This window comes from Nomascus leucogenys, chromosome 13 (genome assembly GCF_006542625.1).
Source record: "Nomascus leucogenys isolate Asia chromosome 13, Asia_NLE_v1, whole genome shotgun sequence".
In the NCBI taxonomy this organism is placed as follows: Eukaryota; Metazoa; Chordata; class Mammalia; order Primates; family Hylobatidae; genus Nomascus; species Nomascus leucogenys.
This window is the reverse complement of record NC_044393.1, coordinates 45,610,499-45,627,996: the sequence shown is the minus strand read 5'-3', so window position 1 is coordinate 45,627,996 and position 17,498 is coordinate 45,610,499. Positions and strand designations below refer to the sequence as shown.

General features: G+C 47.8%; 1 protein-coding gene across 3 annotated transcripts in view; it reads left to right on the top strand.

The window, feature by feature from the left end:
- Window positions 1-17,498, top strand: part of SLC24A3 (solute carrier family 24 member 3) — a 509,497-nt gene that overhangs the window by 303,830 nt on the left and 188,169 nt on the right. For all 3 annotated transcript variants that reach the window (XM_003268234.3, XM_030826204.1, XM_030826205.1), the window contains one exon: window positions 3,431-3,507. In XM_003268234.3, the coding sequence (XP_003268282.3) occupies window positions 3,431-3,507 (77 nt within the window). The remainder of the gene's footprint in view (window positions 1-3,430; window positions 3,508-17,498) is intronic.

Genomic DNA, 17,498 nt, shown 5'->3' with positions numbered 1-17,498 from the left:
CTGACTGTGCCAGGTTGGAGGCTCTCATTGCCCCATGGAGAATTTTCACACACTTCCTCATGGCCAGCTGTGACTGCTGACAGGAGGAGACAGTTTTGATAGAGGAGCTCCCAGCTGGGCATGGATCAGAGAGCAGGCCCTGGAGAGCAGACCAAGATCAGGTCACTGGTAAGCTGCCCACCCCCTGAAGGGAGGAAAGGGAGGGTTGCTGAGCCTCCAAGGAAGGAGGACCCTGAAGAAGCTCCTTGGTTTCTCTTTGGCTCACCCCTGCCCGGCCAGGACTTTGGGCAGCTTCTGGGTGGACTGTCCTGAGCCAGCAAGGGGCCCTTTGGGTCCTGCTCCATCCAGGGCTCAGCCTCCAGTGTGTCTTCCCCAGGGGTCCCAGCTGGGGCCACCATGTGGGCTGGCATGGAGACCCCTGACAAGAAACCTCCTCCACCAGAGAACCAGGCCCAGTGGGATACACATATCTGCAGTTGCTTCATTCAGCCAGTTGCTGTTCATGTTGTGGAGAACTGAAACTCAGAATGCCTGGATTCAGAACCCAAGCCTGTCACTTACAGACGTGGTGTCCTTGGTGGAACAGATGTGCTCTCTGGTCCTTGGTGGCCTCATGCACGGGGCAGCAGTGAGGCAGGAGAATAGAGCTGGGCTGGGGAGAACCCAGTGCAGACGTGGATGATGCTCATGGGGTGGCTTTCACTCCTTTCCTGTGCTCCCTCGGTCCCTTGTTATCGATCATGGAGGAAGCTCGTGGGGTGGGAAGTAAAGAGCTAACTGGATGCCACATACCTGTACCCCCCGTACCCCTCATTGATGATTGGGGACCTCAAATAAGCGGTTTCCACACATGATTCCTTTGCTTGGCACTGCCCCCGGGCATATGACTGGCTTGTTTCCCGTGGGTGATGGCTGTTGTGATTGATACATTAACTCAGCATCCCATCTCTAGCTTCCAGCTCTGGGACTAGGAGAACAATAGGAGAGGTGACCTTTCAACCCTAGGACTGGCCAGTGCCAAAACACCCTGTGGCAGCTACACTGAAAAATGCAAAGAAAAAAAGAAAAAGCCTATTGCTTCGCCTCCAGGAGTGTGGCAGCTGAATGTAAATCAGGTCAAATGCTCTTTTGGGAAGAGGTCGCAGAAGGAAGAGGTCAGAGGGCAGAATGGAATTGCAGATCCATGCAGGAGGGGGGTGGCATTGTGAGGGGCGTCCCCAGCCCTAGGTTTGCCGGGTGTGCCGCCCTTCTCCCACTTTCCAGCCATGGAGCCCAAGCATGTTGCCCCGTCTGTCTTCACCTTGGGTTCCTCATCTACAGAACTGGAATAAGAACCTGTTTGGGAGGATAAGATGGGATCACAGGGGCAAAGTGCAAGGTACAGTGCTTGCCAGAAGCAGGTGCTCAATAAATGCTCACTGTTGTCATCCCTCTGCCCCTCACATTAATTTCCAGATCGTGGTTTCATTTTGGTCCCCAAGGGAAACTCCTCCAGGCCTCTCCCAGTTTATTTGTTGTTCAGAGGGGCTCCCTGCAGCCTGTTTAGAGCAGCTTCAGCTTAGAAAAATCCTCCCATAATCATGATGTTCCTGTCTTTTCTTGTCTCCTTTTTTATGTTTAAAGGACCATAAAAAACTAGAGAGTGTGATTAGCTAGACATACAGGTGGGTCTTGCTTTTTTTTTAAAAAAAAAAGCTTTTTTGGGATATTATTGACATATAAAAATTGTATATGCTTAAGGTATGCAACTTGATCTTTTGATATACAGATACATTGTAAAATGTTAACCACATTTCAGTTCATTAACATATCCATTACCTCTACATAGTTACCATTTATGTGTGTGTTTTTGTGTGTGTGTGTGTGTGTGTGTGTGGTGAGAAGATTTAGATCCACCCTCTTCGCAAGTTTCAAGTATATAATGTAGTATTTTTAACTCTCCCCCACTTGCCGTACATTGGAAGGTGAGCCTTGCTTTATGTACTAGACGTACCCTTTGGCCCAAACACCTCATGTGGCTCCAACCCAAGACCTGCACAATGCCTTAAGCCAGTGCTGCCTTGGATGCAGAGAGCAGAGCCTTTTCAAGCAGTGACCGATAGCTTGTGTCTTGCACAAATCCTCTGGGCAAGCCAGGGGTCCCCAGCAAAATTGGGCCTGGATGTCTCAGAGGTCATCCACTCACTCCTTAGCACCACTGTCTTTGTCTCTTCTTCCATTCCTGGCTGCACTGCCTCCCTCATGCACAGTGCATCCTGGAGTGACCTCCCAAGTAAACCACATAGCTCCACATCCTTGTCGGAGGGTCTGCTTTTAGGGGAATCCAAAATAAGACAAGTGGCAAGCAGGTATCATCTAGCATATCCTCCCCATCAAATGGTGGTGGTTTCTCTAAGAACTTGCTAGTGAAAGACTTGGAGACATCATCAAGCTCAGAGGGAAAGACTTCTTTCAGCAGCTGGTGATGTCTGCCCATGTGGGGCTGTGGGTGGGGGTGGTGTGTGCTGATTCCTGCCGCGCCTGATGGGCACATCCTCCAGCAAAGGAGCCGTGGATTCCTATCGGAGGGAGCACAGGAGGCTTCATAAAGGAGAGGAGATGTAAGAACCTGCCCAGAAGGTTGATTGGATTTTATGAGAGGAAGGGACAGGAGGCCCAGTTAGTGGTGGAGGACCTTCTTGGGACCGTCAGTTCACAGACTCCAGCTTTCATCTCAAGGCAGAAAGTTTTGGAACATTGAGAAGGCATGAACATCCCTGTGGTTGGCATTCTGGTCCAGCCACAAATGGAGGTCAACTCAGCAGAGGGAGGGAGCAGGGAGGGGGTTGTTCTAATAGCACACGAGGCCCACACCCTAAGCCAGGTCAGGCAAAGTGGAAGAGGAGCACAATGAAGACCCACTTAGAGCAGGGGCCTCAAATCTATCTGAGCCACAGACCCTTTTGGTGATCCCGTGAAGCCTACAGCCCCCGCTCAGAAAAGCAGTTTTCAATGCATGCATGCAGCAAAGTACATAAGGTTACACATGGAAACTGACTGTGTGGAAATGAAGCTGTCAAAATATTAGAAAACAAATTTGCAATATAGTAGTTCACGTGCTTCCTCATTAACACTTTAAGTCACAGGTGGTGACCTAACAACCACCATAAAATTGAAGCAGTGGGTGAAAGCTGCACAAGTATGATGGCATGATGTGTTATGAAAATATCTGTGGGGCCGAGCCCCAGGTTCTGCTAACACTACTGTGGTTGGCTGCCCATGTTCTTATCTAAGGAAACACTAAATTCTGGTTAGTTTTGTGAACTTAAAGATGTAGGATCTTTTTTTCATCCAAGTTCGTGGACCCCATGTTAAAACCAAGACTCCCAGACCTACAGCACTGAAAATGTGGTCACCTGTGCTGAGACAGTTTTCTTTCTCTGTTCTTTAGCCCTGCATGAATTCCCCAATGACATCTTCACCAACGAGGATAGAAGACAAGGTGCGGTGGTCCTCCATGTGCTCTGTGTAAGTACCCCTCTGTGCCTCTGCCTGGAGGGTCCATAGGCCAGGCCTAGGGGTGTGGGGTGTGGCACCTGACGTGCCCCCAGTGGGTTCTCTCCGCCCTCCTGTTCACACGCTGCCTGGTGGGGGTCCTCTGAGCCCTGTAGGGGACCATCACCAAATGGAGATGAAAGCCTGCAGCTTTCGAAGGTGGAGCCATCTGTTATGCACTTTCCCTTCGTGTTAGTGCCCAGAGTGTGGGCTCTAAAGTCAAACAGCCCCACTCTCCATGACTTAACCCTACTCTCTGCTCAAACACCACCCTCTTGGGGAGCCCTTTCCTAACTGGCCTTTCTGAAATGCCGCCGTATTTCCTCTTATCCTGCTTTGTTTTCCTCTATGCTATCTGCCATTGCATAGTTATTTGCTTTTCAACTTTTCACCCTCACTCACACGTAAGCCCCATGAGAACAGGGACTTGGTTTTATATACGGCTTCATTCCCAGACCCCTTCTTGGCATGTGGTAGGGACAGAACATTTGCTCACTGAGTGGATTATATGTAATGGCAAATGGCACCATGTCTGACACATACAAGATGAACAAGAAAAGCTTGTTCTCTTCCCATCTGGCCTCTTACTTTCCACCACTGCCCTAGCATCTTCTGCGACAGAGCCAGTGGCTCTAAAGTCTGTGGTCCCCTTGTCCCCATTTGGAGGGTTTGGGGGAGGGCATATATGTGACGATGTCTAAGGAGTGGACAGCTGTCCAACAAGAAATCTCTGAGCCAAATTCTCAACTAGGTACATTACTGCTTCCCCATCTCTGCGGCGTTCCCTCCCCCTTAATTCCATTCTAGTTATTTATCGCTGTGAAGCGAGCTCCCCACATTCAGTGGCATGCCCGGTCACCATGTTGTTTTGTTGTTGGGTTGTTTGTGCTGGGTGTTCAGAAGGAGCACAGTGGGAATGCTGCTCCACGGAATCCAGGGCCTCAGATGGGCCGACTCCGATGGCTGTGGCTAGACCAGTGGTCCTAAAGGGTTTCTCTCTCCCGTGCCTGGTTTGTGGGGTGGGATGGCTGAAGGACTGGCTCAGCTGTGGCTATTGAGAAGAGCACCTACAGTGACCTCTACAGTGTGGCAGCCTCAGGCAGTCGGACTTCCGCATGGCAGCCCAGAGAGCTCAGAAAGGGAGGGTGACTTAGCCTTGAAGTCCCACGGTGTCATTTCCACCGTTATAGTCACAGCCCACTGTGATTCAACGGAGGGGTCAGAGAACTTGCTTTCAGCCCACAGCTGGAGCAGGTCAGCAGGCACAGCCTGGGCTGTAGAGTCAGAGAAGACATGGGCTTGAAGCCCACTCCTGCTGGCCTTTCTTTATGTGTCACTTCTGGGAGGACACTTGACCTCTTAAGACCCACAAACCACCTTGATCTTGACTCTCTTTCTGGGTAAAATCAATCAACTCTTCAACTGATCTCCCACTCCCCAAAAAAGGGAGCATGAAAGGTCTCTTTTCTACAAGGACATTCTCTAAAAATACCAAATGAGTAAGGAGAGCCTTTGCAACCCCCCAGCCCTCCCTGCCTTTCAGGGAAGTTGCGTGCACTGAGCCATTAATATGGATGTCACCTTCGGCACCAAGGAGGCTACCCTGTCGCAAGGCTGAGGAGCCTCAGGCACAGAGTTGGATCCAGAATTCCCTGGCAGCTGTTAGCATCCTGATGCTTTGACATCTGAGATATGAGATTTCCACTCTGGACCCAAACACTGCGTGTTTTCATCCTCCTGAAGAGATGTTGTCGCCTGCAGCTGCATGGCCCTTTCTCCCCACCTCCATCTCCCCACTGGACTCACGGAGTCATCAGGTGGAGGTGGAGGGGTTCATTTTTCTTGCTCTTCATGAGCCCAGGATACCCAGGAAGGTTTCTGCTGTCTGTGGTAGTGCATTTCCAGGCTGGCAGAAAGGCAACATGGACACAAATGCATACTATCCTCCTTAAACACTTCCCTAACTGTGGGCATGAGTCTACATGTTAGCACTTCATAATCACTGGAATCCAATGCCACTGTTAGCCCCTGCCCTGGGCCCTACACTTTAGAATCCACAGGGCAAGGAGTTCATGGACCAAGGCCAGTGCCCACCCCTTCAAGATTATGTTCCAAGCACACAGAAGCCCAGAATTCTATACCCAAATAGCCGTGAGCCTGCTGCCAAGGCCTGTGCAGGTTTTCTCCCTGGCTCCACTTCTTGGAGGGAAGAGACCCAAGTGGGGCAAGCTTCAACACACAACATACATGCCTGTAGTCCAATGTGAGGCCAGGTTGGCAGAGCAGCAGGGCAGAGACAAATGTTTGGGTGGACCTACTGGTGCCATCCCCAAAGCCCAAGACCAAATCTTGTTATCCTACCCACTAGAATATAAGCCCCCACCACCAAAATGTAAGCCCCAATAAAGAAGCCCCTTTGTACTGTGTCCAGCCATTGAATGCCTGGAGTTGCACAGTCACTTTTTGTTCAAGGCAGGAGTAAATTATTCCTTCTATCCCCTTCACCTTCCATGTTGTGCAGCACATTTAGGATGCTCAGAAATTGTTAAACAAACATCATTGGATGTAAGAACTGCTGGAAGGGTAACATCTGGCATTTGACTGGCCAGCAGAAAACAGATGAATACACGGGTCAAAGCTGCAAGAAGCGAAATACAGACTTCCTGCACTTGGACATCTAGAAAGCATTTCTTGAGCCCCTGCAGAGTAGTGCTGGGCTGAGTCCTTCTAGATGCTCAGGACATGGCTTCACTCTGAAGGAACCTGCTGTCTTGTGAAGAGAACCACTTATGGTCAGCACCTGCCATGCACCAAATGCTGACGAGGGTCTATACAGCCTGCTGTGCTGTGTGGGAGCTTAGAGGAGGCACCTCAGTGTCAGGAAGGCCGGATGGTGCTGTTGTTGAAGAGTGGGCAGGCAGATTCCAAAGGAGCATGGAGAAAAGGGACTCCACACAGGAATGGGAAGCCTCATGGTCAGAGACACAGAGAGGTGAGAGTCAGGGAGTCTAGAGAGAGCAGAAACCAAGGGTGGGGGTGGTGGAGAGTGAGAGAGTATGAGCATGGAGAGACCGGCAGGACCTCACATGGGAGGCACCACAGGTGATTTAGCTGCTGCGTTGGAGTGGTGGGAGATTCCTGACCTCACTGTCCCTCCTTGCCTAGGGTTCGTGCTGCATTAGCTCAGGCTTCACCCGAAGTGACCCAGAGTCATCTGCCCTACAGTCAGTTGAGAAGAGCCCAGGCAGGATATAGAAAAAGGCTCAGGGCCATTTGGGCAGGTGATCCCAGAGTCCCAGGGGCCCTGGGGAATATCCAGGAGGGAATGTGGAGGACAGAACGTCCCCAGGAGGCTGTCTCTAGGCTCCTGAAGAGCTGGGACTGCCTTATCCAGGCAGGGGAGTGATGGCCTTCTGCTGGAGGGTCCCAGCGGGGTGTCCTGCCACCCCAGGCTTCCCCCAAGAGAGGGCCATGGGGCTGTCTTTTCCTGGGGTTCACTGCTCTTAGTCATGGATCTGGACCAGAGGGCGTAGTCCTTGCTGCTCCAGTTTGATCTGAAACCTGATCACACTCAGCATTGGCACCTACACTCAACCTGCCCCTTTCCATTTGGGCCCCATAAGTTTGCTTTGCTCCTAAGGCTTGCAGCCTTCAGCCTCGGTTTGGGTAGAGGTCTGGGGACACAGATTGTTCTGACCCCTTGATACACTCTTTTAAACCTTACATGACAAAGCTTGCTTTCTTTTTTTTTTTCTTGTAGATACTTCCCTGTTTTGTGTGTGCTTTGTGTGTGTTTTGTGTGTGGCTTTGAAAAGCCATTTCTGGTTCAACTTTCTGAACATCGCAGCTTGAATGTTCCGTTGGATCTTTCGTGTTTTGTGTGTTTCAGAAATCCCAAGCCTGAGAGTGCACTTTTTAAGAGAGGTTTCTGTTCCTTCTGGCTGTGTGTCATGTATGGTTTCCTTACTAGTGGGGAAATCCATGATCTTGACAACTTTTTCAACAAAAGATAGCCCCAAGAAAACACTTGTCTTAGAACTTGCTTTATATCTGGTCTATTATAACATTGAAACACTAAAAGCAGGATTTCCTGTCTTTGAGGAAATTTGCACCCTGTAGATTCACTGAGCCTGTGCCAAGTAAAGGAAGAAGGCTATGAATAATTTTCTAGAATTGTAGTTTGTTTGTGATTTATCAAGATCTTGTGAAATTTTGCTCATTATCCCCATGACACAAATAGCTGAATCTTGGAGATTATAAGACAAGCTACACATTTCTCTTCCAGTAAGAGGCTTTAAATAATCAATATTTGGAATTCTTTCTCGAAGTTGGTGCGGGTGGCAGCCTATATTTAAGAGATCAAACTCCACAGCAGGAATAAATACTCTCTGCACACCTTGTCAGCTTTCAAAAGTATTCTTCCTAAGCTTTGAGCCTTGCTTTCCGATTTTTAATGTAATTCCTCTCTTCTGGCAGGCAGATATTTCTATATGCTTGTGTGTATGAGAGTAGAAGGTGTCACACATTTGAAAATTATTCTCTATCCCATACCAAGGCAAGCTCTTGTTAAGTGAGTCTGTTTTGTAGGAGGGCTGCTAATTAGTCCAGCAACCCAGACCTGTCAATAGATGTGCTGGGAAAAGACATATCAAGGAGAATATTTTCAATGTGCGTCTTCATTTTCTAAACCCTAGGCACACCCTGAGATGTCCCATAGGAAACTTGGGAATTCAGGTAAAGGGGACTTTTCCCTCCACTGAGCTGTTGGGGTTGCTGCCATCTGCGCCTCCTCAGGTTGATCAGAGCAGCAAAAGGGATGTTCTGGCCACATGGGAGGTCCCTGGCCATTTGCCTTAGGCCCCTTCTGTTTAGTTTTAGGGACTCCCTTGTGCACATCTCCATCTTCACACTCCTGTGTCCAGTGCCCATTAGGGGCTCATGTTATTAAAGGAGATAGGCTCTCTACAGCACGGGTCATTCCAGAGGTCCAAGCAGGATTCTTGAGCTGAGCTGAGCCGTCGAGCTGGGGCTCCCTCCCTACAAGTGGAGGTTCTCCAACAATGAGGAAGAGGACCGTTAATGTCACTCCTTTTGGTGTCCGCATGGTGAGGGTGTCCAGGGCATGATCTCAAGGTTGGTGGTCTCCCCTGTCCCCTGCCTCAACACCTGTCCACACTTCTTTCTTCCTCCCCTGGACCCAGGGAGTTTTATCTGGTCTGGGAATTGGGGAATCTCACTTATGAGCTTACATCCAAATTCTCTGTTATTCCTAGATCAGCTTTTAAACTTCAGAATGTGCTTTCTGTCTCATGATCCCATTGTGACCTCCTTGCTCCCCAAAACTGCAGAGGAAGCTGATTAGCACTGGAGGGCAGCCTTTGGTATAGAAGCGATGAAAGTGATTGGAGTACTGGGGAAGGAGGGTGGCTAGTCACATCTTATCCTCCCTCTGGCTTTGTGGTTTTCAGGTCCATTGTCTATTTCTGGATTTTGTGGTATTCCTAGCTAGCAGAGTACCTAGGTGACCTGGACCATGCTTTTCTTCCCTCCTTCCCTCCTTGCCTCCCTCCCTCCCCACACAATCCTTATTCTCTCAGAAGTGTGTCTCTGCCTCCACTCTGGCCCTGGCTCTAGCTGGTGTCATCTTTTGTGCACCTGCCCGGCTTCTTCAGTACCTCCCGGCACTGGTCAGTTTCCTAATTTATAGTCCCCAGAAGTCTCTAATTATTGGCCCAGCTCATACTTTTCCTGCCTGGCCATGGGGTGACCATCCCCTATGGGTTGACTCCCCCTGGGTCAGGTCTTAACCAGTCAGTGTGACCGAATCACACAGGTTTCCTTAGGAGGCCTGGAGGGAGAGGAGTCTCAGCTCCACAATCCTACCCTCCCATCTTCAGCAAAAGTAGATACTGATGTGGATGTGTTCTTGAAGGAGCATGAGGCTGGGACACCTCCTGGGAGAGCCCAGGTTCCAAGTGGAAAGGGGCCTCTTCCTCCCAGCTGACGGCTCCTCTTTCAGGCCTGGGGGAGGAGAGGAGGAGGAAGCTCTTCTTTCTGGAAGGAGCCTCACCAAATGGATGTCATTTCCTGAGGTCTGAGGTTCTTCCAGTTATTTCTGCTGTTTAATTTTAATGTCTGAAAGAATGATTTCCCTGGGTGCACTCGCCTGGGCCCAGATTGCTTTTGTTCAGAGCCAAAGGATAAACTAATGATGCAGTAGCCAGTTCTTAGGGGGGCAGAAGACCAGGGTCCTGGCAGGAGGTGCAGAAGGCCCCTTTCCCAGGCCCCATCTCCTCCAGTATTTTGTATATTTAAGCTCACTTTCCACCTCACTCCCAGGGGTATTTTTTTTCATGGTCTTTCAAGGATGTCTTTTCACTTTTTTGGCCCTAAGACTCAACTCTCCATTTGTAGGCCATCAGTGTCTAGCAGACCTTCCCCAGCTGTCCAGTAGTCTAGATCTGTGCTGTCTAACATGGTAGCCACTGGCCATGGGAGCTATTGAGCACTTGAAATGTGGCTAGTGTGAAGGAGGAGCTAACTTTATTTTATTTTTTTTAATTAACATAAATGTAGACAGCCACATGTAGCTAGGAATCACCCTAGAAGGCCTAGCGATGAATTCTAATTCAGAATCTTCCCTTCTTCGTTTATGTCATCAACTTGAAATCAAGAAGCAGAGATGGCTGGGGAAAAGGTTGTCAGCAAAGAGACACTGCTGCTTTACTCAGTCCTCTCAAGGCCTGGCCTGGCTTTAGCCATCCAAACAAGCAGGATGTATAGAAGGCACTGCCAGGCCACCGGGCTTACCAAAACAAGGGCAGGATGAGATGTTCTGGTAAGGAGGAAGGACACCCAAATTAAGAGCCAGAAAAGCATGTATATGACCAACAAGCTTCCTGCTTTGGAACAAGCCCCAGAACTTCTCCTGACCTCAGTATCCATGTCCATAAAGTGGGAACGCATGGTAGGTGCTCAGTCAGTGTTAAGGTTTTTGATCTTCACCGTCTCTTCCCCCGCAAACACCACCAAAGGCAGTTCAGCTGTGCTTGCCAACCCCATCACAAAGCACCTCCTGTCGCAGGGCCAGAGCCCAATCCATTCAGACGCAGCTGCCCTCCTTGTGAGCAACAGAACGGGATGGCACAGGAGGCCACTCTGCAACTGGTATTGCCGCCATGCCCAGGGCTCCAGGAGAGGCTGCTCCTGCAGAGTTTTTTTTTTTTTTAACTGAAAACAATAATCATCTATATTTATGGGGTATAATGTGATGTTGTAATTACATTGTAGAATAAGCAAATCAGGCTAATTAATATATTTATCATCTCACATTCTTATTTATTTGTGATGAAAACATTTAAAATCTCTTTTAGCAATTTTGAAATACATATTATTATTAACTATAAAATAGGAAAGGGAGAAGTGAAATCATCTACTAATGACATGATCTTGTATGTGGAAAACCCAAAAGATGCTGCCAAAAGGCTGTTAAAACTGATGAACAAATTCAGCATAAAGTTGCGGGGTACAAAATCAACATACAAAAATCAGTATCGTTTCTATACACTAAAAACAAACTATCTTCAAAAGAAATTAAGAAAACAAACTCATTTACCGTGGCATTAAAAATAAGATAAGAGTGCATTTAAACCAGGGGGGTTTGAAATTTAGGGGGACCTACATGATGGGGTCAGAAAGGTCCCAGCAACAACTCACTTGCAGGGCAGACGTGTTTAGTTAAGGGATTTTACTCTGGAAGAGAAAAATGATTAGAATAGCTTGTGGAATTTGCTGTTTACTCTTGGAAAAGTGCTGAGCTTGTCCTTAATTTATCAGTGTCAACACAAAGCTAAAACTGGTGTCCAGAGAGGATTAGCACAAAGAGAGTAAATTATGTTTCCATACATCAGTGATTTAAATCACTGCCTCACCCCCTTGATCATGAGACTTAATTCAGAAGGCCCAGGTCTAATCATTCAGCCCCACAGGCCCGACAGCTTGCTGGTGGGTTGATATCCTAGGACCTGAGCTGGATATAAAGCATGACGGTTTAGAGCATGCCCTTGCAGTGAAACCCAACTGAGTTGTAGTCCTGAATTTTCCACTTTAGCTTGTAGCTATGGGAAAGCTGTTTCACCTTCCTGAGCCTCAGTTTCCTCATCTGTCACAGCACCCACCTCATCAGGCTGCCTTGAAGAACACATGAAAGCAGGTGGATGAAGCTCTTGGCAGAGTGTCTGGCACTGAGTAGACGATGCCTTACCTGTCCCCCCCGCTTAGTTCTTGCTACCTCTGCATGCCCACCCAACTTTCAAGTTCCAGCCCCTGCAACTCTGGGCATTTTCTGGACCCCCACATCCTATTCTACCTGAATACTGGACAGGCAAGAAGTGCCAGGAAATCAGCATCCCCCAGAAGAAGGCCTCAGACAGACAGGGGATTGGTGGTGGATAAATGTCTGTTCCCTCTTGCTTCAGCTGGGCTAACGGAAACGCATGTTCTAGCCTGCCCCCCAAAGTACCCCCAAAGGAATAAGCCCTCGCTGTCTGCCCCAGTGCCCCACTTGGTAACACACCTTTATTAGATGCTCTACCTGCCCTGACTCACTTCCCTGCTCCTCTTCTGGAACTTCCTGGGATCCCAATTAAATGACAAGCACTGAAAACCACCTGCTTCTGAGGCACAGCCTCCATAGATGTCACCTACCTTTATTATTATGCAAAACCCACGAAGACTGCAGGACGTACAGAATCCTGAGACTCCAGTCCCTCCTCGACATCCACAGCAAAAGCTCCGGCCGGAGTTGACCTGCAACCAGTTTGGTCAATGTCTTCAGGCTGGGCAAGATAGAAGGATGTTTGGGGAATGAGCTTTGAAGTAGACAGTTTCCAATTTGATTTTATCATGGTGCCAAATGGTGGTAGGGGAGACATAATTTTGTGTTTTAGCTCATCCCTGCCCTTCAGTAAAGAGCTTATGCACATTGCTTAGATACCAAACGTTTACATGTGGAGATTAGATACATGCAACCTGCTGTATGCTCCTCTTCATCTTACTTGTTTATTACTCGGTCCACCTGTTCCCCACTTCATGTATTTCCTTTTTATTTATTTATTTTTATAGTAAATAAGCTTTATTTATTTGTTTTTCTGGGCTGACATTGCAGCAGTCACAGATCTGCATAACATAGTTACGGATTGACTATATCTACCATTTACAGGAGTATTTTTTTCCTCTGAAAAGCATAAGAACAAAAGCTAAGTAAATAATGAGGTACTACTATTTGGAATGATCATATGTCATAGCTTAAAGAACCAGTCTTAGCAAAGATTCAGCAAATCAATCTGGATAAAATAGCCAACCAAATGCTCCAATTTATCAGGACACACTCCATGTTGGCACTCAATGGTTTTGTCTCTTTGCCAATAGTTTTCTGACAATTTTGTACCTGGGAAAACCGCAGAACGAGACCTGCTGCTTATCATGACTTGAGACTTCAGAATAAACACTATGCCGCAGGAGTTTTGTTTTTATGCCATCCTTCCCCTTTCTCTCCCAAGCCAGCCCCCCTTATATAGTAGAGACTCTGGATAGGGGATTCAAGCTTAAGAAGAATCTGATCTTACAGTAGAGAAGCTTCCCTATCCCAGGAACCTGGATATGCAGCGTGTTCTGCAGCCAGTGTCTTGAGGAGTCACTTCCTCCTGAGGACCCGCACCAGAAGAGCTACAGGAGCCGAGACAGCCGTCTCAGGCTGACTCCCCCAGAAGCAGACCCTCAGACAAGGAGGCCAGGGCAGAGACTTCGTTTGGAGGATGGTCCCAGGAAGCCTACTATGGGGAGTTAGGTAGAGAAGGAAGGCAGCCCTGAGGGTCTGTGAGAGAGCCAGTGACCGCTGGGGAGAAGGAGGCTGGAGCTTCATCCCACTGGAGAACTGGCAGGTCATGGAGAACATCCACAGCTGATGATTCCAAGCAGGGCAGGGGAGGAAGGGCATTTATCCACCAGCTCCTGTCCGTTGTCTGTCGACGGCTGCTTGGGGGTCCCAAACTCACAGCATTTCCGGTCGGGCTCACCAAAGCCCTCACACAAATGGACAGCGTGGGGTTTGCATACTCAGGAAGTGAGTGGCCAAGGACGAGGACGGGCACCGATGGCGTCTGTGACAACACACACCAGATCCCACCCAGCTGGGCCACCCAAAGAGGGGTAGACTTGCACCTGTGCCCACCCCTAGGCTTCAGCTGAAGCTCCCAGCCTGCAGACTCCCCCTGAGTCTTCTTCCCAGTCTCTCATTCCACAGGTACAGCTGTGCGGTGAGGGTTCACATGCCGCACAAGGGTCCTCTGGGAGTCTCCTGAGGTAGGTGGCTCTGGCAGATTCTCCTGGAGTTTCTGCAGTTCTTCTGAACGAACTCTGAGGTAGCGGAGTGGGAGAGGATGTCCTGCCTCTCATCCAGCTACCCAGCTTCGACACTCCACCTGGAATAGTCACACCCTCCACAGGTGTGCTATGTCACCCCGCTGCCGGTCTCCCTGACAGTTCTTCTTTCTATTCAGCTCACATGTTTCCCTTCCTACCCACTGAGCCATGAAGAGCAAGCGTTTTGACTGATCCCAAAGCACACTTGTTCTCTTCAGTGCATTTCCTCCAGTGCTGGCTCTGATTTTGGACTTGACAAGTCCCATTGGCCCTCCCACCACTTCCCAGGATTAGTGTGGAGGTCACGAGTGCAAGCCCTGGCTATGCCACGTACTGCCTGTGTGACCCCTAATATTCTGGGCCTCAGTGTCTCCACTGAGGTAGCACCTACCTCATGAAGATAAAGAAGATAAAGTGTGTAACATGTTTAATCCAGTGCCCCGCTCGCAATAGGCACAAGGAAATGTTAGCTCTCATATTATTTTCGTCTCTTCTATGCTGGATCAGGCTATGGTCACTTTTTGTCCAGAAAGTGACCATCTAATTGACTTTCCTGGATTCAGTCTATTCTCTTCCGATCAAAATTTAGCTCTACCAACACCAGATCAACCTCTTGAGAGCAACGTCCAGGTCACATTTTGCTCAGAACTATCCTTCCTCCATCTCCCCCACTATCAGACGGTCCACATGGCATGGTGGGGAGAGTGGGTTTTCAGAGTTAGACTTCCTGGGTTCAAACCCCAGCCTTGCTCCTTTTTAGGTACATACTACCTAAAGTAAGAGTATAAGTTATTTTCCTTCTCTGTATCTTGATTTTTCTATAAAATGTGGATAATGATAGTATCTACTTCATAGGGCTCTCTGCATGAGAATTGATCAATCCATGCCAAATGCTTTGAGCACAGCAGGGCATTTAGTAAGGACTCAGTAATTGTTGGCCATTGTCGTTATTGTTATTTCAGTATCCCAATAATCCATGTGATGACTATTTTTGCAGTCTTGCTTTTCTCTTCTCATAAACCCCATGTATCATGGTCTAGCAAAAATTAATTATTCAACACCCACCAAGAAATCCCAGTTCCTGCCTAGGCCCCAAAACCTTTGGTCTCCCTGAAATCCAACTACAAAGTCCAGCTAGAAGTCATTGCCTCCTTGAAGCTTTCTTTTACTTTCTGTAAGGAAGAGTGGGACTTTACACTAGCACAGATCTCCCTCTACTCTAAATTCCCACTTTTCTTTGTTGCTGTCCTGTAACATGTCCTTCCCTTCTTCCCAGAATGATGTTGGAGACCTGGGACCATGCCTTACTCATCTTTATGTCCCCATCATGCCCAGCATGGCACCTTGCATGGAAGAAGTGCTCATTGAATGTGTAGTGTGACAGTGAATGAGTGAAGTGTGCTTCAGATCTTGGTGTCTGAGTATAGGGCCTATCCACTAAGCTGGTAAGTGAGTGATTTAGCTGTGGTTTCATAAGGCTCTGGGGGTTTCAACAGTCCTAAGCATAACATGATGAACTTTGGGGGGCCCGATCTTCCTTAAGAGACATGGACTAAGTTAAATACTCAGGAAACCCCTGCTCATGAGGCAGGAGAGAGCAAGATGAAGTAAGAACACACAAGTCTCTTATGCCAGTGGCATGCCCCATCTCTCCAAGAGGTCCAGATAGCTTGGGCATTGCAAAGATCCAGGGACAGCGGAAACCCTGCCCTGCAACGACATGCGCATTTCACAGTTTAACAGTGACTCAGAGCCCTTTCTGAACATTTGCACAAAGACACAGCATCTAAACAAACGTCATCATTACTGAAGATCACAATGTTCTCCAACTTTTATTGAATTAAATTCTTTCCCTGAAGGACTGGCTTCTATCTACTGAGATATTATTTCAGCAGCTAAATTCAGTGTCCCACATATGAAAGATACCCAAACATATCACCAACTAAGGGTGGGTGGAGTGAGGTTTGTAAATGTGGCTTTGGTTTTCTAACCCCATTCAGCCTGAGAGGCAACTACTAGAAAGTAAGCAGTCCTGTTTGTCCCAGGCTCCAAGATTCCACCTAGTAAGGGCCCAGGAGTCCAAGCTCTTTAAGACCCCTTCGCTTCCCTGATATTCTAAATCCTTTTTTGTCCTCTTTAAAGGCTCCTGAAAATTTTCCCGAGCTCTTCCCATTTCTAGTGCTTCTTTGTTTTCACAGTTTAAAGAAACTCAAGGGCCCCAAAGATAACTTGTCCTTTCAGTTTGAACAACTTATTTAGGAATTTGGAACCAGATCCCAAAGTGCTGGTTCAGGGGACATTTGTAATAAACTGTCAGCCATCAACCCTCCCACTGGCCATAAGCTGGGGACACAGGTTGGTGCCCATTTTCCCATCTCTTTACCTTCCCATCTCTTTACCTTTGGTACCTTAACCCGTCCTTATTTCCTGAGATGCTTCACCATTTCTCTCAAGAATCCCAGAAGCTATTTGCAAATAGATTTTTTGATGACATGTCCTTTTACTTGGAAATTGCCAAGCACACAGGAAAATTAGGTCTACATGTGGCCGTCACTATTGGGACTTTGGTTTGGATGCTTTTTACTGATTCTCATGATGTATCCTGAGAATACTGAAAGATTCCCTGCTGCTTGCCCATGAGTGGATTCCAAAGGTGGTCGTGAAACCTACCTTCTCAGCTATGTCATTAGCACTGTGATTGCTGCTGTTTTATGCACGAAGGTAGAAGCCTGAGGTTTTATTTTTTTCCCTTATTGAACTTGTTCCAGCTGTCTTTTCCTCTGTACTGTGGACCACAGGAATTAGGCAGAGGGGTATTTTTGGCAGTTAGCTTAATGCTTTTTAGCATCAGAAGCTTTCATGGGACCAGAAGTTTGACTGATTGTGGACCTCTCATTCTCTCCTGGACACAAGCCCAAATTCATTGGATTGCATGCCTTTGTTTTTTTCAGAATTAGTTTGGGGCAAGACCCATTACTCTCCTTTATAGAGGATCAAACTTGGAGGATAATTGTATCCCCACGCTTAGATCTCAGTGTACACATTACATACACACAATGTATATTTATGGTACTCCAACTGTTTTGTAAAATACAATAGGCACTAATTTTTAACATATTAGGCACAGCTATTTAAGGTGTGATTCTGAATAAATGTACATTTGTATGCATGTGAGATATACATGTATGTGTGTATATATGTGTGTGTATATGTACGTATATATACATACACAATCTTCTTGTCTCCCTTCCTATAGTAGATAGACTATATAGCAAATAGACCGAGTCTGTTCCATACCTACCTGTCCAGAGTAAACAGGTATGGCTCCATGCCCTGGGGTTAGACAGAGTCACCTGACCAGTGCAGGCAGAACAGCTGCTTCATAGAAGGAATAGGACTCTATCATAAATAAGAGTCCTTGTCCCCAAAATAATAATATTAAAGGTAAGGGCAAGATGCTAGCCAGTGCCTGACTTAGGTTGCCTGTGGTTCAGCCTATCCGTGTGCTGTAGTCACACCAATTCTGAACCTGTCCACATGCA